Genomic DNA, 24812 nt, shown 5'->3' with positions numbered 1-24812 from the left:
GCGAGCATCACGTAGTGTTTGGGGTTGTAACGTGCTACCGCATACAAATTATTAGGATGCAAATATGTGGAGGAAAGCGTGTTTTATGTGTCTTCTCTCTGACCTCCAGCTCTAAATTGTAATATTTGAAAAGTCATGCAAGAGTCTTCGGCAAGTTCTGCCGTACAAAGTGTCACAGCCGCCCGCCTTTACTTAGCAAGCCCAGGGGGAGCCATCGAATCTGCCATCTGTGTAAATTGCACCGTAATCTTCATCCGACGGCTTGTTGCTCATGAGCGAGGTTTAACGTGGCCTTCCTCTCCTCGTTTGCAGCCTGCTGGCTTGGATGGCACACGAGATGTATTAAAGAGGAGAGCGACGGGTGTAAGGGCGATTATCATCCCTTGCCTCGCCGGGATTCTTATCATTAGTCAGGAAGCACGTCTTGCATTTGCGCCAGCAATTATTGATGGGCAGCATGTGGCTAGCTCTTACTTAGCGCACCCTTTGGCGAAGCATCTTGTGGTTCGATCTTAATACAGTACTTCAATTCACGAGTTTAAATCCGTAATGCAATCACGCTCGTAACTCAATTTACTCCTGTGTTGAATTAACCCCCCCCCCCCATTGAAATGCTTTAATGAATTAATTAATGCAGATACTACACAGATTTTTTTTTGGTTGTAGCTCATGAACTCTGCATAGCAACTCAGTTCAAGCATCCAACTTTGGAGTCTTTTCACTAAAAACGGCCGATTACCAAAATAGCCACAGTCGCGTCTTTGTGCTTTATGACTGTCAAGTGACTAATAGCGGACAGACAACGTTCAAATTACGTCGTCTGTTGGCACCGACAAAACCGGCTTTGTTTCTGGTCTTACCGAAGTTGGAGGAATGCGTGGTCCCACCAAAACGCTCTTGTTCTCCACGTGCTGCATCATCATCCTGTCAACAGGGGGAAAAAGTCATTTTTGAAAAAGTGAGCCAGATGACCTTTGCATAGGAGAGTGTGAGGATTGTTATACGCTCTGTTATTTAGCCTGTATAGTGTGTTTTGCATTATGGGATAGCATTAAGCTAGCAGACATTTGCTGATTGAAAGAAATGATTTGCTTTTCAATGGAAGGGACTTCGGTGATTGGCTAACGGCGATCAATGACGAAAACACTCACAATCATTTTCCGACATACTCCGTTTAGTTTTATTTTATGTTTGTCATGTTTGTCGTATAACCGTCCGAGCCGAGGGAGTCGCAGCAGCAGTCGATGAACAGCATTTTTTTTTGATAAAGCAGCGAGCTGGCCTGCCTGGTCTCCGCTCTGTCATCCGTCATTGATTTTGCAATCGGGCGGCATCCGAGCAGAACGGCGAAAGCTGCGCACCCCATCCGGGGGAGCCGATAGCCAATCTCGATTACCCACCTAACCCAAGGCCTCGGTTCAAGAGGCGAACCCCTCCCCCGGGTTGGAGCGAGAAGCCCCAGCCATGATGGATTTATGATCTGCTTAGGCAAAGCGTCATCCCATCTCCTTCACTTTTAGTATCCCATCACGAGTGGCGCCGGTATATGACGGGCTGTCTCATTTGAACAGATCTGGTGGCAAAAATATGAATGATGACTCCAAATGGTCGTCTCTAATCGGCTGCGAAATTGCCTCGGTAAATACGTTGGACTACAAGCGCTCCGTCTCCCCGCTGTCGGTGGGTGAGAATGAAAAGCGGCAGGGTAATAGGCTTGTAGTTGTCACAGTGTTTAAGACCCGTGTTGGATTCACGCTTCATAATTGGCTTTTAATGCACAGAGATGACTCGAGGGGGAGGAAGTGGCAGAAATGGCCAATGAAAGGCGGCCCCGCTGTGTGGCCAGAGTAATTCGGGCTTTTGTCCTCTAATTAAATGACCTCAGATGGGAGCGCTAAGCTTGGTTTTGTGCCTATGTGTGCTGCCCCCTGATATGGAAGTTTGTGCCAAGGCGTCTGGTAATGAATGGGGCGTCTACTACAAAGCCTCAAGAAGCTGGCTTTGTCCTTGTGGCCTGTTTGGAAACTCGGTTAAAAAAGAAAAACACAGTGTGTCTTTAGCGAGAGCTTTTGTGGGGCCTCTTAGCATAGTTTGGACGTTGTTGGTAGGGATACGAATGGCTCTCAAGCTTTCGTTATTGTTCTTCTGAAAAGTCTGGGAGCCCTCGAAGCACCCCCCCGGAGCCTTCCAGAAGGCGAGGTTAGTGTTAATATGCGTTTGTCACTCAAGACCAGCCGTCAGAAGGAAATAGGAAAGCCTTATTCAGTATGCTTATTATGAAGTTGAGCATTGCCCTTGTGGAATAATACAATGAGGCTGAATGCAAATTTCTGAAAGCATTTCATTTTAATATTTTTTTTTTCTTGCAAACTGTTTTAAAACACTTTGTCCGATCTTTAAGGACCCACAAAATATTGAATGTGACAATGTCCTACCATGAAAAAAATTCTTCAATTCTTTCGTAACCAACCCAGACAAACGTGCAAACATTCCTCCGCATGATGATGAATGTGAAGCCAACGTGCTATCAGAGTGTTATTCCACTTAAAAGCCTTTCGATGCCTGCCGCTCGACTGCCATGTAATATTTATGCCCTGGCATTGTCGCAGCGCCATTCGTTTGACTATCGCAGCCAGCTTTCCGAGCGCCCCGCTCGCAAAAAAATAATACCGCAAAGGACACGCGAGAGCCCGGGGGCCGTAAAATCTGACCGTCGCGACTGCTACCGGCGTTGGCAGCCGTGTGAATGAACATCTCCGTTACAATTGTTGCTGCGTGCCAGACACCATTTTGTGGCCACCTGGCATAATTCCAGGCGTGCGCCGGGAGCAGCGCGGCTCCATCTGTAACCAGATAGAACTTTGATCAGAGGCTTGCATTTATAGCTGCATGGACAGGTGGAAGGAGGAAATGAGGACTACAGTTAAGTACCCCCCCCCAACACACAAGTCGTGTTCCTGGACTCAAGAAGACCACCCCCCTGCTATAAAGGTGGCAAGGCTGTGACAACTCCGAGCTCCCACGATTATTTGCGCTTCCCGTGATGTGCTGCCTCTCCTTCTCACACACACGCGCAATCCTCTCGGTCGTCCTTTCTCTGAGCATTGTCAACAGCAGTCAGTCTGCCGTGAATTCAGATGAAGAAAAGCCCGCAGGCAACAAAAGCGAGAGGCTGCTTTTGTGCGCAATCTATTCACACAAGTCCAGTTTACACACACCAACCTTCCACCCTCCTCATTTGGCGTGAATTGATGTCCCGTCTCACGTCCGCTAGCTTTCAAATAACTGTCACCTTCCAGTCAAAGTGCCAACCTCTCACCCCCTCGGCCTGTCAACTCTGGCTCTCTCGTCTCGCTGCTTTTCATCATTTTTATCTGTCGAGCCCGGTAGATAAATCTTGGTGCGGTAAATCAAGTCAAGCTATCCGAAACTGGTTGACTGTGTTAGTCCGACCAAAATCGCAATGTTTCCAGTAACCTACAATTTTTATTTTTGTTGCATTGTATAAACAAATTTACAATTAAAACTACCACATCGCTCAATAGCTGTCTGGAAATAATAGCTTTAGCCGAATAACAGGCCTGTGAGACATTTAGCACGCTGATTGCCATAATAAATAAAAATGGAGCATGTGGGCAGAGAACAGAGGGAGTCAACCATTGAAACGCCTCAAATATTCTGCCAACTCACCAATAAACATAAATATATTATTACAGAATCCATTCCCTGAATCATTCTGAGAGCTGCTGCAAAACTATTTTTTTCATAGACATACACGGCAAGCCCTGAGGCAGCATAGCAGTCAGGTATAAATTTGAGCAACTCTATGAAACTCCCTGTCATGTTTCCAGAGCGAGCCATCGCCCGGCACGAGGTACGGGAGATCGAGCAGCGGCACACGCAAGACAACCTGCGGGAGCGGGACTCGTCATGGGCGTCTGTTTCCGAGAGCGACGACGATGTGGTCATCATTTATAACCGCGTGCCAAAGACGGCCAGCACTTCCTTCACCAACATCGCCTACGACCTGTGTGGGAGGAACCATTACCATGTCCTGCACATCAACACCACAAAGAACAACCCCGTCATGTCCATACAGGACCAGGTCACAATTGATCTGATTTGGATTTGCTGTCCACATTCTAACACGCTAATAATTGTTTTTGCGTGGTTCAGGTACGGTTTGTAAAGAATGTGACTGAATGGCGGGAAATGAAGCCAGCTTTCTACCACGGCCATGTCTCCTTCCTGGACTTCACTAAGTAAGAACGTGTGCATTTGACTCCTCCTTGTGGTGATTAAGTGCTCGAGACGTGCACAGGGGCAGGGAGCATCTTCGCTTCATGCTCATTATTTAAATCATGCTTTTTTTTTGTCATTCAGAATTGTGATTTTATTTCGAATCAAATACAAAATTGTTCTATGTAGGCCTACATGTAAAATTGTTTATTTTATGAATATTTGTGTGTTAGTATTTTTAACAAATCAGTCAACTAATTATTTAATGAGGTAGAAAAAAATCAATGTAAAATATTTAATTTGAATAGCAACTAATTTAGTAATATAATGATAACTAAATAAATAACTAATTAAAATTGTAATTACTGATTATCACAAATTATTTAATGAGGTAAAAAAACTAAAATATTTAATTTTAATAGCAACTAATTTAGTAACATAATGATAAAAGTAAAATATTGACTGAATAAACGATAAAGAATTCTAATGAATGAAACGCGCAGGTCAAAACATCACTGTTGTGTTCCGTTTTCTAAATGACTTTTTTTCTAACCCAAGTAATTTTTTTTTTCCAGGTTTGGGGTAAAGGTGAAGCCGATTTACATAAACGTCATCAGGGACCCTATCGAAAGGCTGGTTTCCTATTATTACTTTTTGCGTTTCGGAGATGACTACCGACCCGGCTTGAGGCGCAGGAAACAAGGAGACAAAAAGGTCCAAGGACACTCCTGCACTTAGTCATGTATGTAAAATGTAATGATTAATTTCAACTTTGTGCCAACGTTTCAGACATTTGATGAATGCGTATCGGCCGGTGGCTCCGACTGCGCCCCTGAGAAGCTTTGGCTCCAGATTCCCTTTTTCTGCGGGCACTACTCTGAATGCTGGTCAGTGGTGACAATGACAAAAATCAAACAAAATTGTATTTTATATAAAATAAACGTGGATTGCAATAAGCAGTGTGACAAGTATTTCCAGCAGAGACAATTGAACTGCTCTTGATTGTTGCATTTTTTTTTTTTTTTACAAATACTTTCACCTACACAGAATTTTAATTTAGTCTCTATCCTTTTGTCTTAATCCTTCCTTGTTATCTTTCCTCCATTCCCTTATCTTCTCCTGTGAGTATTTCTCCATACACGCGGGATTTAAAAATGCAAACGATTGTCTTTTTGCAGGAACGTGGGTAGCCAGTGGGCTCTGGAGCAGGCGAAATACAACCTGGTGAATGAGTACATGTTGGTCGGAGTGACGGAAGAGCTGGAGGACTTTATCATGATGCTGGAGTCGGCTCTGCCACGCTACTTTAAAGGAGCCACCGAACTGTACAAAACAGGTGCGCGTCCGAGCTGCTAAACATTATTTTGTAAGAGCATTTTTTATTTTTTTATTTTGAAGACTCCATTTGCCTTCAAGCAACCTTTACGGATTACCATAAACTGGGTTACACATATTTTACAAGCACAATGGTAGCTGCTAGTTTTAGGATTAAAGAATGAAATCCTGATACGATATTAAATATGCTCGGAACAAACCATTGTCAAGACAATTTTGCAGCCCCAAAATATCCCCGTATTAGATGAGGATTGATTTAATCCCTTTTGAAAAATGATTAGAAAGCAGGGAGGCTACATCGAAGATTGAGTTTGTCATTGCCTTTACGCATTTTCTCAATATCCCTGATGCTTAATCATAACAGTGGCTGGAAAGTGTAAATTGACTTACAAGCTTGGTCACGGATCGATTTAAGCTTGTAAATCAAGGCCGTACAGTTTTTCAGCCATCTGGATGAGATACCTGAGGCGCACCTCTAAAAATATATTTGCATGTCAGGGTGTTGTCTAGTTAATAATGTGACTCATTATGAAGATCAAATTTCCTGTCTGGTAATGTAACCTTCTCTTCTGCATTCCCCTCACTTGAGTCTTGTGATGGATGTCATAACCGGGAGCGCTCCAGCCTCGCATCACCTCCGCGCCGATAAATGTTAAGCACTTTCCAAATATAGACGTTTTCTTCGTCAATGTAATCATTGAAGAGAAGCGACATCGGCGAATTGGACAAAGCGACAGAGAGAAAAAAAAAACTGTGGTGAAAGTGAAGACAGCTTTCTGCTTTGTGACCTTCTTGCCTCCTTGTTTAATCATGTTTAATTAGTGTGTGAGCAGATCCAAGCAATTACCAATCGCTCAGTGAAACCTGGCAAGTGGTCGATAAGCCTCGTTTAATCAAGACCGATCAGCATTTTTCTATTTTTAGGACTCGTGCGCACATACTGTACGGCTGAATTTAATTCCACGTTATCTACGTGTAGATTGTGATGTTTTTTTTTAGCTCACCGTTATCTTCACGGCTAGCTCTTTCTTGTGATCACAGGGAAGAAATCCCACTTGAGGAAGACCAGCGAGAAGAAGCCGCCCACCAGGGAGTCCACGGCCAAACTGCAGCAGTCGGCCATCTGGAAGATGGAGAACGAGTTCTATGAGTTTGCCCTGGAGCAGTTCCAGTTTGTCAGGGCCCACGCAGTGCGGGAAAAGGATGGAGAACTCTACATGTTGGCGCAAAACTTCTTCTATGAGAAGATCTACCCCAAAAACTAACCAGGGTGGGGATGGATACACAGAGAGGTTTGGAGGACACAAGGACAAGATGTCCAAGTGTCCGCTGGTGGAAACTACTTGAGTGAGATCGTGCTGTGGACATATGACAGCGCATGCCACCGGACTGCTCACACATGGGGATGGCCGAGCTCGTGTTTGGTCCCCGTCCCTGCAGGTCAGCGGCTTCCTTTCACTTCCATGTCAGAGATCTATAGAAGGTCTGGAGAGCTATGACGGGAGACCAGGAGACGCTCAGTCCCAAATGGCCGAGACAAAACATCTCCATCCGCTATGTGCTGTTTGGTTGTGTTTAGCCATTTGAGCTACAGAGTTCCCCCTCAATATTGCGGTCCGTTATTCGCAACACTGTTATAATTCCATCCGTTTTTTTTTTTTTAATATATAAACATTAGTGAAACCCCGCTCTTTGCTGTGGGTTTTAGGAATTGAGCCCTTTAATCCAGCTTCTCTAGATATTACAAATTGGCAGCAAAGCACTATGTTTGTCTAAATCAAACTCCTTCTGTCACTATAACATAGTTCATTGGTGCCAAGATGCCACAAGATGGCAGCAAAGCAATACTTTTATTGCTTTGGCCTATCTTGTGGCATCGGGCGGGATAAAAAAACAAGTGAATAATTTTTCCCGCGAATGACTGAATAGGTTCCACAGAAAAACAAAACACACACTTCGTGAATAGCAAAGCACGAATAGGTAGGGCTTTACAGTATTGTCTTTTGGATGTGAACATGGAAAATTACCGAGCTATAGTATTTGGACTTGAACAAAGAAATTTTTTTTTCTATGAAATCTTAAGAGAAAGAAATCAGCGTGTATGTTTTATACCGTGTGTTTTCGTTCGCTCTGTGCAGCTTTATAGCCTGGCCATTTCATTACATGCGCTTTTATTACAGTGTGTATGAAAGGAACACAATGAAGATGCTGCTTGCTGTAAATATACATTTCAGTACATGAAGGTGAGATTGGTTCCTGTTGGAAATTAGCTTGATTTCTATATATTTAATTACAGCGAGTCTGTGTGTTTGTAATTACTCGGTAAATTGTCCTGCTGTAAATAACTGATTTCATTTGTTATGCTGAAAATCCCAATGGCCTGAGGACTAACTGCCACCTTTTTGGAAAATAACAATGTGACATCTGAAGTCTGCAACAAAAATTCTTGACACTTTTTTTTGCAGTTGCAATCACAACCCATTGCATCATTTAAATGGTCATTTTTGTGTGCCTTCCTTGTGCCCAGAGCAGTGCTGCAGCTGTGTCTGATACAAAATAAAACAACATGGCTGTGTTATTTAATGCTTTTCTGGGGGTCAGTACGAAGTGGTGCTTGGATGTTCTTTAGTCGTATGTGGAACATGGTGGGGGGGGACATCAACTGTATTATGGAAAGCCATTTGAGCATTTAGTTGATATCCAGTGTAAGATTGTACTAGAGGACCAAAGGTGGCAGTAACAGTGGGGAAGGGGAAAAAAAAAAACTAGGATTCTAAAACAGTCACTCTACTTGTGCACTGATTTGTCTAAACAGGTGAGGGAACGTTTTACAATGGTGACCAATAGAGGGCGTCAGAGAGCTGGTATTTGTTTTCAGTAAAGTTCCAATCACACTATTTGACTAATGTCTTGATTTGTTTTGACATGATTGATTCGTAAGACTTACTTTTGAATATTATTTTGAATTGTTTTGAAGTGATACGCCACAAAAAAAAACTGTTTTAGGATGAGAAGAATAAAATGAAGCGACTGTGACAGTTTATGTGAGCTAAAGCCCTTCCACTCATCTGGACTCATATAATCCGTGGCTAGTCATCAATAGTGGGACTGATCCCGCTTAATCTCATATTGTAGTCCAGTAAGAGCTTCCCAGTTTTGGCCTTATGACACATAAGTAGTACGCCCATCCTCACTTTTAGTCTGGATGCTTCGGTTTCAACAGTCACTCATCTGTTTTCTATCATGGAGATGCTTTCCATCCATTTTCATAGCTGACAAATATGCGGTGGCTATGAAATGAAATTCAACCCTCAAACATGATGATGATTATAATCATTTACATTTGCATGCTCGCCACGCGAAATGAACCTACAGTGGGAATCTTCACCTTTGCGAAACATGTTCGGCAGCATTTGGAGTGGCGACATATGGTTGAAATTCCTGAAAAACCAGGGACGCCACAATGTCACGGAGAAGATTCCAAAAGCTGCCTGAAACTGGCTTGGAAACCACACATTTTCAGTTTTAAGACTGAACATTCAGAACAACAGCAATTTCCTGCCAGCTCAATTAAACTAACCAATCATTATATTACTCTTATCCAAAGAAATAATCCATTTTATTGCGGGCAAACAGCCAGGGACCAATGTGGCTGCTGAGAGAATGATTGCGCAGTCTTGCAGATGCTGCTTAACCCACCGACGTCTGCAATGTGACAGTTGCTCCGAACGTGATGTCGGAGTTGCCAAGCCAGCTGGATGACGCTATGACGAAACCAAAGGACAAGCGCTGGAGTCGTGTCCTCTGGGGCCGCAGCGTGACTTGTCACACCTCGCTGGGAAGACTGGATTATCTAAATCGCTACCAAACAGCCCTCACATGTCTGGGACTGGAAGCTCTTTGTGGTCTTGCTCAAATACAACAACAATGTGGTTTCATAAAATGAACATTGTCTTCTTCATTTAAAAAAAAAAAACCCAGAGAGATCTAGTCGGGTAAATGTATTTACCTTGTGCAACCATCCATCCTGTTTCCATGTCTCCATGGTGAGCGTCCTCAGAGGCTGGTGGAGAGGGACAGGTGCTCAGGACAGGATGTGCCGTGAATCATCATTCTGATTTGAAGACACCATATGTAGATTTGGATTTTAAAGGTGAAGTCAACTCAGACACTTTCTTTACAATATGTTCTATCCAGCCAAAAAAAAAAAGAAGCCTGATCACAACATTTTGAATAATATTGCATTTGTGGAATTAAGCAACAAAATCCACCTATTGTCATCCATCTCAGGGGGTGGCCATTTTGTGACTGAAAATGACAGCACGGTTTCTCAGGGCTCAGCTAAAGATGTTGCGAATGTTCAAAATAACCAAACTCAGAAACAGGTGAGGCATTATAAAATAATAATACGTTGAATTAACCAATAACATTGGCACTATTTGAGGCCTTGTTTGTGATTTCTTTGGAATCGAACCCGTAACCTCTGACCTGTAAGGCGGACATAACCACCGTTCTGACCATAGGCTAGAATGTGTTAATGGAATTTCTATTTAATTCAATGTTTAAAGGAGCTGAGAAGGAATCTGCTGTAGTCAAACGAATTAAATTCATGTTTCAAGGCATCATTATGTATTTTTTGTGACAATTTTGTTTTGTGGTCGTGTCGTGACTTTTTTTTAATGGAAAGTGTGTCTTGGTTTTTAGATTACATCAATTATAATAAATAATTATTGAACCAATTATTTGAAATTGAATATGTGGGAATCGCTGTATTATTTGATCTTAAAAACCAAAACATAACATTTCTTTCGACGGGGTTTTCCCCCGATATTGGTATTAAGTGTAAAGTTTGTGGACGTGGTTCGCACGGAGCTACTTTGTATATTTTCTTTTTACTTTTTTTTTTTTTTTTTTTTTAAGTAGTTTGGAGGTGGTCGGTACTTGTTGGCGGTGGTTCGGCTTCTCTGGGCGGACTCTTCCACCCATAACCGCCGCCTCTTTCTCCAACTTGACTGGGATAGCCTTTACTTTTCACTTTTCATTTACTTTTAGCTAGCGAGCACGGCAGCGCGGGCGGGCGAGCGCGGAGCAAGACAACCATGAGGAGTTTATCTTACCCGAGATGACCGAAAATCGACGTTTGTGCTGGGAAACGTCCAAAAAGAAAACTTGTTTTCGGAGTTCCAACTCCCCTCCTCTCTCCCAGTAGGATTTGATTCAAAGGCGACAAGCAAGATGGCCGCCGACTCCGTGCAGGTAGGAAAAGTTGACAACTGTTGACGAAAAAGTGAAATAAGTTTCTCGGGGATTGGAATAGAAAGCCAAGGGGAAAGCTTTGACTTTGTCGGGGCTTTGTCGACGAAGTCAAGCAATATACGTGTATGAGGTGCGCCCAGAAAAGTTTGTCTGGTGGGGGGAATGATCCTAGGATTTGAGGCCTGGGAAACAATCATCCAAACTTATCCATAAAATATCCCACGTTTTACAGCAATGACGTTATATTCATGTTACAATCACGATAAATTGAAGGGTCACTATTTACCTCTCGAGTGGTGGTTAACGTTAACTTGCAGGGATCTTGCAAAGCTTAATGACTCCCCCACCCCCCCGTCTTATATTTGCTATATTTAGCATTATTGACTATATGGTCAACTTGTCTTGTCATTGCCACGCAAATTGTACAAACCACATGAACCTCACTTGCAAATAGGTCACTAGTTCCCTCCAACGGTGGTTAAACTTTAACCTATAGGAATATTTCTAAAATCAAGTCATGGTTTACCGTCTTCATACTTGCATTGATGAGCATATCGTGAACTTGTCCACGCAAACTGTACACAACACATGGACGTGTTCCCTACAATGGTCTTTAAATGTCAGCTTTCGGGATATTGCCAAGGTAAATACGTTTGACCACTTATGTTTGCTATATTTAGTATAACTGGCAATCTGGTGCACTTGTCCTTTTTTGCAATGCAAATTGTACACACTTTGTAGACATGTCATTTGTAAACCGGTGACAGCAACACACAAGACAGCATGGACGCATTAAAAATGCACGTTGTTGCCTCTTTTGCACCATGCAGCGGTGTTTCATAGTTATTCCCAACCACTTGCGTATTATTTAGTAATACAAAAAGTCATGAGTCATGACTGAATGTGGTTTCACTTGAGTGACGTCACACTGGAGGTGACTTTTTCTGACTAATAAAATGCAGCTGTCAGCATACCAATAAATGATGATACATTGAATATTTGAGGACACTTAAACAGTTTTTTTTTATTTTGGTTGGAATTTACATTGTAGAACTGCACTGCTTCCTACTGAAATGTTTTCCCTGTTTTTGTTCACCTTGTAAACATTTCTCGTTTTATATAGACAAGAACATTTGAATTCCTACAAGTTACATAGCGGCTCAAAACCTACAAGTGATTTGATATGTTTCACGGTTGCAATGGTTGAGCTGGAAGGCAACTGAGATGGGCATCATCCAGAATGGAAGATGTGGAAAGCAGGAGCAGGGTAATGGCATCAACTTTTCCATTGTTTGAATGAAACTCTTGTTTTTCAGATTTCCAGATTTTTGATTTAATATTGGATTTAAGGATAAGTTGAGTTGAACATGTGCAGGTAACAGTTGTTGACCTTTGCAAGAATGGTATCATTCAGTACCCTTGGTGGCTGTCTGCAAGTCACTTATAGATGTATATTTTTAACAGCTGCTGCAGCATATGGCTGGTATTGTTGTCACCGTGTGCTTATCGACCTAAATTCCAACAGGAACCTTTTGTTATACGCTGTATACATATTTTACTTCTATATATGCATTGAAATACATTTACACACATTTATGGCCAGACTCTTTTTGATATCTCTATTTCCCAGAATTGTTTGAATTTGTTTGCTTCACCGCTTTTAGTTTAGGAATATTATACCTGCATAAGTTATGTATTTTATCAGCATATAGTGGGACCACGATTTACAGATGAATCGACTTTGGAATTTCCCGAGATATGAGGAGCCAAGGCTGTTTATTGCTACGCCCAGTTATAAAAAAAAAAAAACATTTACAAAGCAGTTTTTTTTCTTTGGGGTCATTTCAAGTAACCCACATAACCTGGTGCTTACACTCATTTTATGTAATGGTGGAAAAGTTGAAAGATGCTCCAGCTGGTCAGCAGCTTGTACACGTTGTTGAGTCCTAGCTCTTTTTTTGTTTTAATGTTATTTCTGTTTAATGTTAAATTAAACTAGATATCTTTGTATGTTTTACTAGCCCTTTTATTTCCATCCTATCTGATTGTGCTTTCCGAGCATTGTGGCACAGTAAAATGGGCCTTTCTGGGTGTTCTCACGCTGTCCAGCTGGGCAAATATGGCTATAGTGCAGAGCAAATAAGTTTCACAGGGCAGCAAACCTTTTTCATATCGCCACTCTTCTCAGTTCCCGTTGTTTGACCTCTATTTCACCGATGAGTCATCAGGCAGCGTCTTGACCAGGAATTATACAAAGTATGGTTTCCTTAAGTTGAGCAGCAGAAGGTTTCTCAATTGTAAGTCAGCTGGGAAGCTCTGCGTTCAATTGGCTCGAATCCAAAATGTTCCCACTCCGCCGCGGTATTAAGCTTCGGAACTAATTCCGTTTATGCTGCTCAATTTTCTGCGATTGCACAGATGAAGCAATTTTTAAAGAAGCACCTTCATTTGCGGCGAGATTTGAACGGCACTCTCATCAGTAGGCTGAATTGTTATCATCTTAAATGGTTGTTTGTTTGTACCACACCAGCGGGATGGATGTTATGTTTTTAACTTGGGTTAATTTTAGACCACCGCGGCGAGATTAGGACCCATTCTGGGCCGCTCTGACCTCACAGAGCGAGAAGCTAATAGGGATTTGGCCGTCGCCGCTCAGACGGTTTATCTTCCCTCGTTTATGTCACCGGCGCGGTTGAGGGAGACAAAATGAGACGGTAGAAGGAAATCCGCTAAAGTGAATGAATGAGAGTGGCTTTGAATGGAGCCCCTGCTAGCAACTTCATAGTCAAACGTCTTCATCGTGCTTCGCAATGGCAGAACTTCAGTGGGGCACTTTGGACGAACATCTGACTTGTCAGTACAACATGCGTGGGATGGTTTGGTCAGCTGATTTTGAGATGGAAGTGGCCGAAGCTGATGATGTCATGGTAAGGGAAAGACATTGGAACAATTGCGCAACTTGGAGTGACTTCTATAGAAGCTTCTATAGAAGAAGTGCTCGCTATTTGCTGCTTGTTGTGAAGTGAGTTGAGTCCGCTCGACCGTACAGCGCCCGTGTTTCAAATTTTAAAAGCTTGCATCTCAAGACCTCATTCTTAATTAATTATTCAGTTTAAATTGAGTAAGTTAGGCTTAGAAATACTGCAGAGTTTCCCACAAGTCTTCCTGTACGTTTTTATGATGGCAATTGATGACATAATTAAGGAAATTTGGGTCCTGGAAATAAGCCAAATTTCTGTGACGCACCCTATTTAATTCTTCTGCAATTTTTAAACACTCCTTTGATTTGCTATAAAATCAGCGATCCAAATGGACTCCGTATAATGCCATCTGCTAGTAGCGTGTCACCGCTGCTTTCACGAAGACCTCTGACACTGAAAAGGAAGTGCTTCCTAATCCTTCAGTCACCAACGTAGAGGCTTCTAGAACTCCCGTCAGCAGTGACTGAAAACACTGCTGAATATTCATGTTGACCGTCTGACCCTCACATTTGCTCTGATGCCATTCTTGTAGCCGCCAGGCAGAACTCATTCTAGTGAGGGAGAAAAAAAACAACAACAAGGCAGCTCGTATGGTGTCCGCTGCCCACGTGGAGCCAATTCGCTTGTACGTCACAGTCTGGCAAAGAGCGCTGTGCCAAGTACTTAATCCCGGCATCTCATTGTTAAATTTACACCCATGAGGTGGCTAACACGCCAACGCCTTAACAAGTTGAGTAAATGGTTAGTTGTTGAGCCTCATGCTAAGATACAGTTTTCTTTCCTTCATTGTTGTCGTTTGTCGGCATGTCTCAGTTCAGTTGAAGCGTGAACTGCGGTCGGTTTTTCGCCGCTATTTTGACTTGCAAAACCGGGGACCAAGGGCAATCTCTGTTATTTATTTATTCATTGCCTCTCTTCTCTCCTCTCGTAGGGGGATGCCAGGGGCCACCTGGTGTCAGAGCGGCTGGGCCTTGGCAACAATCTGGACCTGTCAGACACCATGGTCCAACAGAAACTGGAAGAGATCAAGGAGCAGATTCGCCGTGAGATCCGAAAGGAGCTTAAGATCAAAGAAGGTGCAGAGAATCTGCGCAAGGTACGTGCTTGCTGTCACTGGGTACTGCACAACCACAACGTTAGGGGACAATCGACATTTGGCTTTTCAGCTCCATTCTGACAGAGACTTTGTCATGATTGGGCAATTCTCTTCAGGTCACCACAGATAAGAAGAGCCTGGCTTATGTCGACAACATGCTGAAAAAATCCAACAAGAAGGTTGAGGAGCTTCACCAGGAGCTGCAGGAGCTCGACGCCCACATTGTGGTTAAAGACCCTGAAGAGCTGCAAGGTGACTAAAGGAATCAGTGTTCCCTCTCTATGCAAATAGTTGTTGGGCTTTTTTATCAGCAAGTTCTTCAGCAAATTTGGGGAGAAAAAAAAACTAATCACTGATTTGATCACAAGAAAAAACAAGGATTTTTTTTTTAAATAATAAAAAAATATATAAGTGTGAGTTTCCTTATTAAAAAACACTGCAAAATTTTAGGTCTTTTTTTAAAGGGGGCTGGAATTGTTGGAGTTTCCATTTAGTTCACGAGGTAACGACGTTTTGACATACGAGCGTTGTCATGTAACCAAGGAAGCTCATATCTCCAGGCAGCGCTTGTATTTACTTTTTGTCGTTCCTCCGACTAACTTCTTCGACTTCATTAGCAACAAAGTGTTCCTTCGGTTTAGGCTACCTTACAGGGCAGTTTGAATGCCAAGTAGCACTCGGTAAGTAATTCTGACAGTGTTGTGTCGGAACACACGAGTCCAAACATCAGCACATCCACCTCCTCAGTCACTCTTCGGAGGTGACTCACTCTCCGGAGACTGTTGCATTCCACATTCCACCGACAGTTACAATGAGATGACGATTGTTTCCCTCCAGAGGTGTTGAAAGCTGGCTCCCAAAACTCCCAAACAAAGAGTCAGGGGCGTTTGTTCAGCGTGGTCGCTTTAGGACCCACGAGCCTGTCGTCCAAAGGCGAAGCCACTTCAGTTGAAGTAAACCGGGTTGGACGTGTGTTTTGGGGGAGGGGAAGCGGCGTTGCCTTGGTAAATGGTTATCTCGAGTGGGAACAAATTTTGCCCGACTCTGTGACCCTCTGTCTGATGAACAAGGTCTTTCTTTCTTTGGGTGTGACACGTCACCAGGGGGAATGTCGCTGACCGTGGCGAAATGACAGGAGAGCTGGGAATTTAGCGCGTCTCGACCCGGGCAGTCATGGGACCACCTCTCGACGCTCGGTCAATGCTTGTTGACCGAATTAATCCACTTGCGAGTGTAATTTATTACGGAGCTCTCACATCTCAAATCATCATTGCCCATTGAAATGAATGGAAATGCTATTAATCGGTTCCTGTCATGTCTTGTGTTTTGAATAAGAAAGGTCACACTCTAAAGAAGCAGCATCTGTGTTTCGATGAATCATGTCGGATTTTAGGTTCTGGCAAGATGAGGCTTGATATTCTAAGTGATGTACCTGCTATGAGGTGACCAGCACTCTGCTTTTGCTATGATGTCATTTCTTCCCACTTTCCTTTTCACCTTCCCATCAGAAACCGAGGGGAGGATTGCCCTTGTCAGCTGTCCAGCGTTGACATCACTTTCGCTATTCGGTAGCTCAGTGTCTTGTCCTCCCTGTCCGGCGGAGGCCAAACCGCATTAAGAGGGAGGAGGAAAATCTCAATTTTAATTCAACTTTGACCAACTAGAGAGGCAGTTTTCTTTCGTAATGACAGTTTTGAGGTATTCCAAACACTTTGTTTTTATGAGTGACTAGAGAGTGGACTTACTGGCTGGTTTATATTTTTTTATTTACTGGCCGAAACCAGTTAAACAGCAGTTTTTAAGTCAGCGCACTTTTTTTTTTTTTTTCTTCTTCAGGAGGAATACTCCTATGACTCAAACCACACAGAAACTGAAACTGAACTTGCAAATCATGTTTGGGAGAAGTCAGGCCGGTTTTCTTGTCTACTTTGCGTACGTGTAATGTTCAGCTCGACCTGGGAAAAGATTTCCATGCTTCAAGTACACCAGTGGAATTTTGAAATTTTTCAGCTCACAGATTCCCAGAAAGTTCTTGTCGAGATTCAAACAATATTACAAACATTACAGCCCCGAATATTCTTTGTGCCGCATGGTGAAATGTTATATTTCCCGTCTCCCTTCTTTGTTCTTCGAACGAATGAACTCCTGTAATACCAAATTCTGAACTTCCTGACGTTGCCACCTGACAGGTTTTCTGTAAGCAAACTTTTAAGTTATGGTGCAAGCCTGCGGGATTGTTTAGCTAACCTCAACATGGCGGCATGCCAGAAATAGCGCGTACAAGCAGAGTTCAGTTTCAAGTCTATTCCTGACAAACTCCAGCAGAAGTCATATCCTGTAGCCCTGCTTGTCCACAGAATGCTCTAAGACCTCCCCCCTAACGCTTCCTTTTCTATCTTCCTCCTCAGAATGCCCCCTGACCCCAGATACCCCGAACAGCGAGAGCCGAATGTGCACAAGCAGCAGCCGGCTGGCCGCCCTGAAAAGACAGAACGACATTGAGCTCAAGGTCAAACAGGGCGCGGAGAACATGATTCAGATGTACTCCAACGGGCCCTCAAAGGTAGGCCTCGCTAATGAGCTACATAAACTGGCTGAGAAATGAAATGATTGTTGAACAAAGACTTATTGTTAAATGCTTGTACATTGTGGTTATCTATTTCCACCTAATGACAGCGCACACCTATAATAGACAATCGTCTTTCAATCGTGGTTTCCTAACACTATTAATTAACATTGTTTGCTTAGACTGCGGCTAGTGAATATTTTCGGAATCGATTAATCGAGTCCTTTGGGTTCAAATGGAGCAAATATGAAACGACGGCCTGAGTTTCTTTCCGTTCTCTACAACCTATTGAGTCATTTAAAAGCAGCACTGGTTTTGTTGTATAATAATAACAAGACACACCTTGAGTGTCTTGAAAACCCGCCCGTTTGCCGAGATTACAAAAAGCAGCACGACTCCACTTTGCCGACGGCAGAATGAGAGCGGTTTTGTTTTGAGCCGCTTCTCTGCGGGGGGAGGAAACATGTGCTGATACATGGTGTGTCATGTTCACAGCTGTTTGTTCACAAAACATTTACGGGTATTGTCGCCGCTGTCATGCTCGGAGTAACACGATAAGCTTTAATTTGGCCGCCCTGTGTGGGTTTCATTTACGAGAGATAGAAATGAGAAATTCAGTGGAAACCTGAAGAAGCAATTTCTCGACAGATTTGTGTGAAATGCCAGACGGCTGCCGCTGAACTGAAAGGTTGTGAAATGAATGGACGTGTTGAAATACAGAATGAGAGGAAATTCCTGTCGGAGAGGGTCCTTTTCCTCCGGGTTGCCGCCATCAGTGACCTGAGGAATTCGAAAGTGTGTCTGCGTATGTTTTCCCCCCCCCAAAAAAAAAAAAAAAAAAAAGGCCAGCGATTACGCACACAATGACACGTCTGTGGTTTTGGCAATTGACCAGATTTGAATCAATCGGATCAATTTGGCCGTGAGTTGCTCTTGTAATAAGGAGGTCCTTCCAGCTGAGATGAATGTTGCCATTTCTGCCGCTAGGATCGCAAGCTGCTGGCGACGGCGCAGCAGTTGCTTCAGGACAGCAAGATGAAGATCGAGTTCATCAGGATGCAGATCCTCAAGGCAAGCCAGGCCAATGAGTTGAGCTTTGAGAACAATGACGTGATTGGTAAGACTAAGGATTCATGTTGCCACCATAAAAAAAAAAAATAAAAAAAAAAATGATGTAAGAGATTCAAGTTGTTCATTGTCTGCCAGACAAGGCCATCATCAGCCCTTTGGACCTTCGGGTGGAGGAGCTTTGTCACCATGCCAGGATCGAGTCTGCGGTGGCAGAAGGCGCCAAGAATGTTATGAGACTCTTGGGCACCGGGAAAGTCACTGAAAAGAGAGCACATTTAGAGGTAGAAGATTACATCGGCTGCTCAGCAGTAATTCAATAATGTGGCGAAGATAAACAAGCTTTTTTTTTTTTTTTTTTTTAATTGCTCACGGTTTTATAACTGCACCGAAACGATTCGTTTCTATCTGCTCTTACCCGACCGACCTTTCCTCCAATTTAGGCGCAGGCTCGCTTTAACGAATCCAACCAAAAGCTGGACCTCCTTCGCTACTCGTTGGAGCAGCGCCTCAGCGAGCTGCCTAAGAACCACCCGCGCAACAGCAGCATTGTGGAAGAGCTGTCACTTCTGTCCGCGCCAGTCCTCAGCCCACGATCCAGCATCATCTCAGCGCAGAACCAATATAGCACAGTGACCAAGCCCGCCGCGCTGACAGGTACTGCAAGGTTTGGGGAAAATGGGATCGGCGTTGGGGAAAGTGCCACCGTGAAAAAAATAAACCGTAGTAACAGATGAAATATATTCTTTAAAGTTAAATACAACTGAACTTACTTGTCGGCCTCCGCTACCAGGCACCTTAGACGTCAGGCTCATGGGGTGTCAAGACCTGCTGGAAAATGTTCCTGGGCGCTCCAAAGCCGCTTCTGTCCCCCTGCCTGGCTGGAGCCCCAGCGAAACGCGTTCGTCCTTCATAAGCAGAGCCAACCGAAACCGCAGCGTGAGTTCACGGAGCGTGGCGAAAAGCGAGGAGCTCTCGAGTAAGTTTTTCTCATTGGGTTGTCACTAATGATGAAAGGTGGTACTTTGACTTGGGGGGGGTGCATGAAGAATCAAGTGAACCCCCACGTCGAAGTACCGCTGTAATTGATGACATCAGGCAAGGTGGCCAGTATTTGTAAGTTGAGGCTGTGTTTTCTTAGATGAGATCAGCGCAGTTTTAAAGTTGGACAACACCGTCGTTGGTCAAACCAGCTGGAGGCCGGTCAGCAACCAAGCCTGGGACCACAAGTTTACATTGGAGCTGGATCGGGTAACAAACACAGTTGCTTTGTGTATGGCCGACACAGTCCTACGTGTTTCTTACCGATGGCCGCCCCCCGTTTAGTCGCGCGAACTGGAGATCTCGGTGTACTGGCGAGACTGGCGCTCACTTTGCGCGGTCAAGTTCCTGCGTCTTGAGGACTTCCTGGACAACCAGCGTCACGGCATGTGTTTGTACCTGGAGCCGCAGGGCATGCTCTTTGCTGAGGTTTGCGCTCATATTCACTCTCAAATACATTGGAAATTAAAAAAAAAATGCAAATTATGAAGCTTGTCATTCCAACATTGCTTTTCTTGTTCAGGTAACATTCTTCAATCCCGTCATCGAGAGACGACCAAAGTTGCAAAGGCAAAAGAAGATTTTCTCAAAGCAGCAAGGTAAGAGAGCCATCTAATCAAGATCATCTAATTCCTCGACAGTTGTTTATCTTTTTTCCCCCAATGTGTCGATCAGACGTTGACTCCTTATTCCTCTTTTTATCCCCCCCCCCAAGGTAAGACTTTCCTGCGAGCCCCTCAGATGAACATCAACATTGCCACGTGGGGCCGTCTGGTGAGAAGAGCCATTCCGACTGTGAGCACCAACTCCTTCAGTCCGCAGGCCGCTGAGACCGGGTCCAGCGGTATCCCGGGTTCCCCCACACCAAGCAGGCAAGCCGAGGCACCGCGACGTCAACTGAACCTGACGTGCTTTTATCACTTCTAAACGGTAACCTTTTCCACAGCGACCCCCTGGTGACCAAGCTGGACTTTGACAGAGAGCCAACGCCAGGACCCAAGTTCTACCGAATGCCCGACACCATACGAGAACCGCCGGAGCAACACAGCATTCTGCCTGACAAGGAGGAAGTGCAGGTATTGAATCCCGCCGTTTTGTTTTGCTGTGGTTGTGAAGGATTTAGCAAGAAAGACCACGGACTCATTTCATCTCACGTTTAGCCTTTCGTTCCATCATTCCAGGACGCGTTGGCCTCCTTCGACTTCCTGAACAATAGGAACAGCATGGCGGTGAAGCCCGATCTGGATCTGGTGGCGGAGACGGAGATTCAACATCCGGACCTGGAGCTCACGGCCTTCCCAAAAGATACCGAGATAAGGTAGACCTGGAACTTCTCTTAGGAACATAATTCATAATCTCTGGCTTTCACTGCTGTTTTGATGTTTGTGGTGAAGAAATGACTTCATCCATCGCAAAAAAAGAATCACAACAATGTGTAGTAATGTCTACTTAAAATCGTTTTTCAGGGAAGAAGAGCAGTTTCACTTCAGCCTCAACGACTTCAAGTGCGTTGCAGTCCTCGGGCGCGGCCACTTTGGAAAGGTCCGCTTGATTTGATTTAGTTTTATTACACAAGCAGAGTTTTGACCCCATCCAGGATGTCTGAGGCCTTTCTGTATTTTTTTTTTCCAGGTGTTGTTAGCCGAGTACAAAAGCACAGGCGAAATGTTCGCTATCAAAGCTCTGAAGAAAGGCGACATTGTGGCTCGCGATGAAGTCGACAGGTAAGAAGCGCAGCCATGCCAAATGTTAGCACACAAAGCCTTGACCTCATCTTCTTCTTCTTTCTCCAGTTTGATGTGCGAAAAGCGAATCTTTGAGACGGTCACCAGTGTGCGCCACCCGTTCCTGGTCAACTTGTTTGCGTGCTTCCAGACGCAGGAGCATGTGTGTTTTGTCATGGAGTACGCGGCGGGAGGCGATCTGATGATGCACATTCACGCCGACGTCTTCTCCGAGCCGCGGGCCATGTAAGTGTGACATGAGGCCAGTGGGCAGGCAGACTATTTGTAGAAAGGACATTTTTTTGTTCCTATTGTAGCATATTAATCAATTGAGACCTTTTCTGTGTTTTTTATTTATTTATTTTTTTATAGATTTTATGCTGCCTGTGTCGTGTTGGGATTACAGTATTTACATGACCACAAGATTGTGTACAGGTGAGCCATTCGGCGGGACATTTATTTCGAAAATGTAGTTGTGCTGTTTTTTAAAAGAAAAAAAAAAAAAAACATGAATGTTTTTTGTTTGGCAGAGACTTGAAGCTAGACAACCTGCTCCTGGACACCAAAGGTTATGTGAAGATTGCTGACTTTGGCCTTTGCAAAGAAGGTAAAATGAACGGAGATGGAACTGACGTGCTGATGGGCCACATTTGAAGTTTAGAAGATAACCCAATGTAACTGGATCCATCACAAACGCTAAAACATGAAGGGTAAAAAAAAAAAACCCTTTGTAAAAAAAAAAAAAAAAAAAAAGCCCTCATGTGTAATGTTCTAACTTACCATAGGATGGCATCAAAGCTGTGACTAAATAAAATAATGTGTCAATAGTCAATTATGTCTTTGATTATATTACAAATGTATTTGTTGTGGTCAGGAATGGGCTTCAGGGACAGAACCAGCACTTTCTGCGGAACACCAGAATTTTTGGCCCCCGAGGTCTTGACTGAAACGTCGTACACCCGCGCCGTGGACTGGTGGGGGCTGGGCGTGCTCATTTTTGAGATGCTGGTGGGGGAGGTGAGTGCGCATTTGGCCACCACGCTTGCTTTGTCTCGGCGCCATCTAACGGCATCTCCATGTCATTTCTTTCAGTCGCCGTTCCCCGGCGATGATGAGGAGGAGGTGTTTGACAGTATCGTCAATGATGAGGTGCGATTCCCACGATTCCTCTCCACTGAAGCCATCTCCATCATGAGGAGGGTATGTTGCGAAACCAGTGTGACTGAGATAAATCATTTCACAAAAACATGAAAATGAGAAATTGCCGCTCAAGAAATGTAATATTACATAAAAAAACTATTTAACTTAAAGAATTAGGTCAAAGTTGGCCTTCTGGATTTTAGAAGTTCACTTTTTCAATTTAGTTTCTGAAATATAGTCAGTAAAATTTGCTACAATTTTCTTTTTTTTTTTTTAGATGCACCCTAGATGCTGTACCTTTTATTAGCATTCATTGTCTATCTGTGTTCAGCTTTTAAGGAGAAGCCCGGAGCGTCGTCTTGGAGCAGGAGAAAGGGATGCCGAGGAAGTCAAGAAACACTTATTCTTCAGGGTAAGGAGCTTAATTAAAATGCACAAAGGCCTACTGAGGCCTGTCTGAAATTAGTCATTCATTCCCTAATCTCTAATCGATGTATTTTGGAGAATTTTGTTTTAGAACTATATAAGGTCCATTAAATCAAAATCCGATTATCCTGTTCCATTCTCCATGTGTATGTACAGAACATGGACTGGAACGGCCTCCTGTCCAAGAAAGTGACGCCCCCGTTTGTGCCCACCATCCAAGGCGCGAACGACGTCAGCAATTTTGACGACGAATTCACCTCTGAGGCGCCCATTCTGACCCCACCCAGGGAGCCGCGGGTGCTCAACTCGGACGAGCAGAACATGTTCTCCGACTTTGATTACATTGCCGACTGGTGTTAGCGCCACGGGTGCAACGGCAGCGCTCAGAACTCTTCTGTACAAAGGTTTGAGGGATCTAAGACGCTTCCCTGAGGAATCCCACTTTTTTTATTAAAAAGAAAGAAACCATGAAGAATTTTTTTATGAGGAAAAACTTGTTGGAGAAACTAATGGAGGATGGAGCAATGCTGTCTGACCACTGAGAATGTTTTTCATATGAACTCCGAGACTGGAGACGGCAGTCCCGAACACTCACTGACATTTATTCATGTTTATTTTGTTTTGAATATGTACAGTTTCTTCGATGGGATATTTTATTGCATCATTTTTGTGCTCAAGAAATATAATCCCTCTCAAAACTGGCAAAAAAATTGCTAAAAGCATCACTGAAGCCCAACAACACATCTTGACTACTACTACTGTTTTTTTTTGTCTAGTTTAAGTTTTGTTTTTGTCTTGTTCATACAAGCTTGCATATGAATTCAGCAGCTGTCCATCCAGTGTTAAGACACAATACTGTAAGACAGTGGTTCTTAACCTTGTTGGAGGTACCAAACCCCACCAGTATCATATGCGCATTCACCGAACACGTCTTTCGTGATTTTTTTCTTTTGCGTCTTTTCAAATTCAAGACATCAATGTTGGTGCACAAAATGAGCCGTGCATAAACTTCACCTTGTTCAAAGAAAAAAAAAAAAAAACACAATGCATCAACTCAAGACAAATTACATACCTGCAGATCAACGTGACTTCTTCTATTGCCTTTGCAAGATATGCGTCATCACGAATTTACACAATAAATCAGGTCTGTTCGACCCTCCGCAGTGGAGGGTCTGCCAAACCCCTGAGACCGACTCACCGAAACCCTTGGGTTCAATCGAACCCAGGTTAAGAACCACTGCTGTAAGAAAAAAAATATTTTAACTACAGATTTGGAATTAGAATCCCCCTGGCCCAACAAATTTGAGGACCGTTGTTTTGTAATACTGGGTTAGCAGAGTTCCAACTTTTTTCTTCTTACCTCAATTAACGTGACTCAGCTACGCCACCAAATTAGAGTTGAAGTAACAGACAACTCTTAATAAATGAGAATTATTTTTTAAGTATACATAATGTACACAAGGAAGCTGAAAGCACTACATTTATCAATAGATTTACATAATTGTCATAATTTCAATGGACATAGATTGTACAGTTTTGTTTTTTACTCATTGTGCATGTTACCATAATGGATACAAACTCAATGGATGGTACAGCAATATATAATTCAAGTCACGACTGATGAGCTTCACCCTGGTGTAAAAAAAAAAAAAAGTAATTTTTTCCCCAGTCATTGAGTCGCCTATCATGAATGCACAAATTAAACATGTAATAGTGGAATTACGTGTATTACATCTTATCGGTCTTGTGTAAATGTGTGTATCAACATTTATTGAGCAGAGGCACATATTTTACAATTGAAAAATGTCACACGTTAGTCACTCGCTTTTATTGTATTAATGTAAAATCTATTTGATGAGAAACCTCATAATGTTGCTGAATAATGTGAAATTTATTTTGTCTGATTACTCCATGTCAGAAGAATATTTGGTTTTAGTGCA

General features: G+C 43.3%; 2 protein-coding genes and 1 long non-coding RNA gene across 9 annotated transcripts in view; 2 read left to right on the top strand and 1 right to left on the bottom strand.

Moving 5' to 3' along the window:
- The window catches only part of hs2st1a (heparan sulfate 2-O-sulfotransferase 1a), a 16787-nt gene extending 8635 nt beyond the window's left edge, over window positions 1–8152 (top strand). For both annotated transcript variants that reach the window (XM_088395434.1, XM_088395433.1), the window contains 6 exons: window positions 3852–4105; window positions 4177–4262; window positions 4815–4953; window positions 5029–5126; window positions 5418–5575; window positions 6616–8152. In XM_088395434.1, coding sequence (XP_088251560.1) covers window positions 3852–4105; window positions 4177–4262; window positions 4815–4953; window positions 5029–5126; window positions 5418–5575; window positions 6616–6839 — 959 coding nt within the window. In that variant the 3' untranslated portion in view covers window positions 6840–8152. The remainder of the gene's footprint in view (window positions 1–3851; window positions 4106–4176; window positions 4263–4814; window positions 4954–5028; window positions 5127–5417; window positions 5576–6615) is intronic.
- LOC148387122 (uncharacterized) overlaps window positions 1–11450 on the bottom strand; it is a 14485-nt gene extending 3035 nt beyond the window's left edge. For 2 of the 5 annotated variants that reach the window (XR_015862408.1, XR_015862409.1), the window contains exons 1-5: window positions 11117–11247; window positions 10692–10847; window positions 9584–9688; window positions 6579–6697; window positions 861–924 (exon numbers count right to left, since the gene is read on the bottom strand). This is a non-coding gene — a long non-coding RNA (uncharacterized LOC148387122). Of the gene's footprint in view, window positions 1–860; window positions 925–6578; window positions 6698–9583; window positions 9689–10691; window positions 10848–11116; window positions 11248–11356 lie in introns of those variants that run through there. The other 3 variants (XR_015862406.1, XR_015862407.1, XR_015862405.1) reach the window with 3 other exon arrangements.
- Window positions 10533–24812, top strand: pkn2a (protein kinase N2a). Of its 2 annotated transcripts, none has more exons than XM_088395425.1 (23): window positions 10533–10830; window positions 14743–14907; window positions 15024–15159; window positions 17316–17470; window positions 18461–18590; window positions 18680–18825; window positions 18985–19198; window positions 19335–19520; window positions 19683–19792; window positions 19868–20011; window positions 20106–20181; window positions 20298–20454; window positions 20529–20658; window positions 20764–20900; window positions 21049–21124; window positions 21215–21306; window positions 21376–21552; window positions 21679–21741; window positions 21837–21913; window positions 22181–22323; window positions 22399–22506; window positions 22778–22858; window positions 23029–24812. In XM_088395425.1, exons 1-23 carry the CDS (start codon window positions 10810–10812, stop codon window positions 23230–23232), a joined length of 2928 nt encoding a protein of 975 aa, XP_088251551.1. In that variant the 5' UTR covers window positions 10533–10809; the 3' UTR covers window positions 23233–24812. The 2 variants fall into 2 exon arrangements, with proteins under 2 accessions (XP_088251551.1, XP_088251550.1); XM_088395424.1 differs by lacking the exon at window positions 10533–10830 and adding an exon at window positions 13626–13757.

This window comes from Syngnathus floridae, chromosome 14, assembly GCF_059516105.1.
Source record: "Syngnathus floridae isolate MCC-2025c chromosome 14, RoL_Sflo_1.0, whole genome shotgun sequence".
Classification (NCBI taxonomy): Eukaryota; Metazoa; Chordata; class Actinopteri; order Syngnathiformes; family Syngnathidae; genus Syngnathus; species Syngnathus floridae.
This window is presented reverse-complemented; position numbering and strand designations above follow the sequence as displayed.

Coding starts and splice junctions, on each gene's coding strand:
- pkn2a (XM_088395424.1), top strand. CDS start 13,641: ATGGCAGAACTTCAGTGGGGCACTTTGGACGAACATCTGACTTGTCAG. Junction 18,591..18,679: donor TGAGAACAATGACGTGATTG/GTAAGACTAAGG, acceptor ATTGTCTGCCAG/ACAAGGCCATCATCAGCCCT. Junction 20,455..20,528: donor GGTTCCCCCACACCAAGCAG/GCAAGCCGAGGC, acceptor CCTTTTCCACAG/CGACCCCCTGGTGACCAAGC.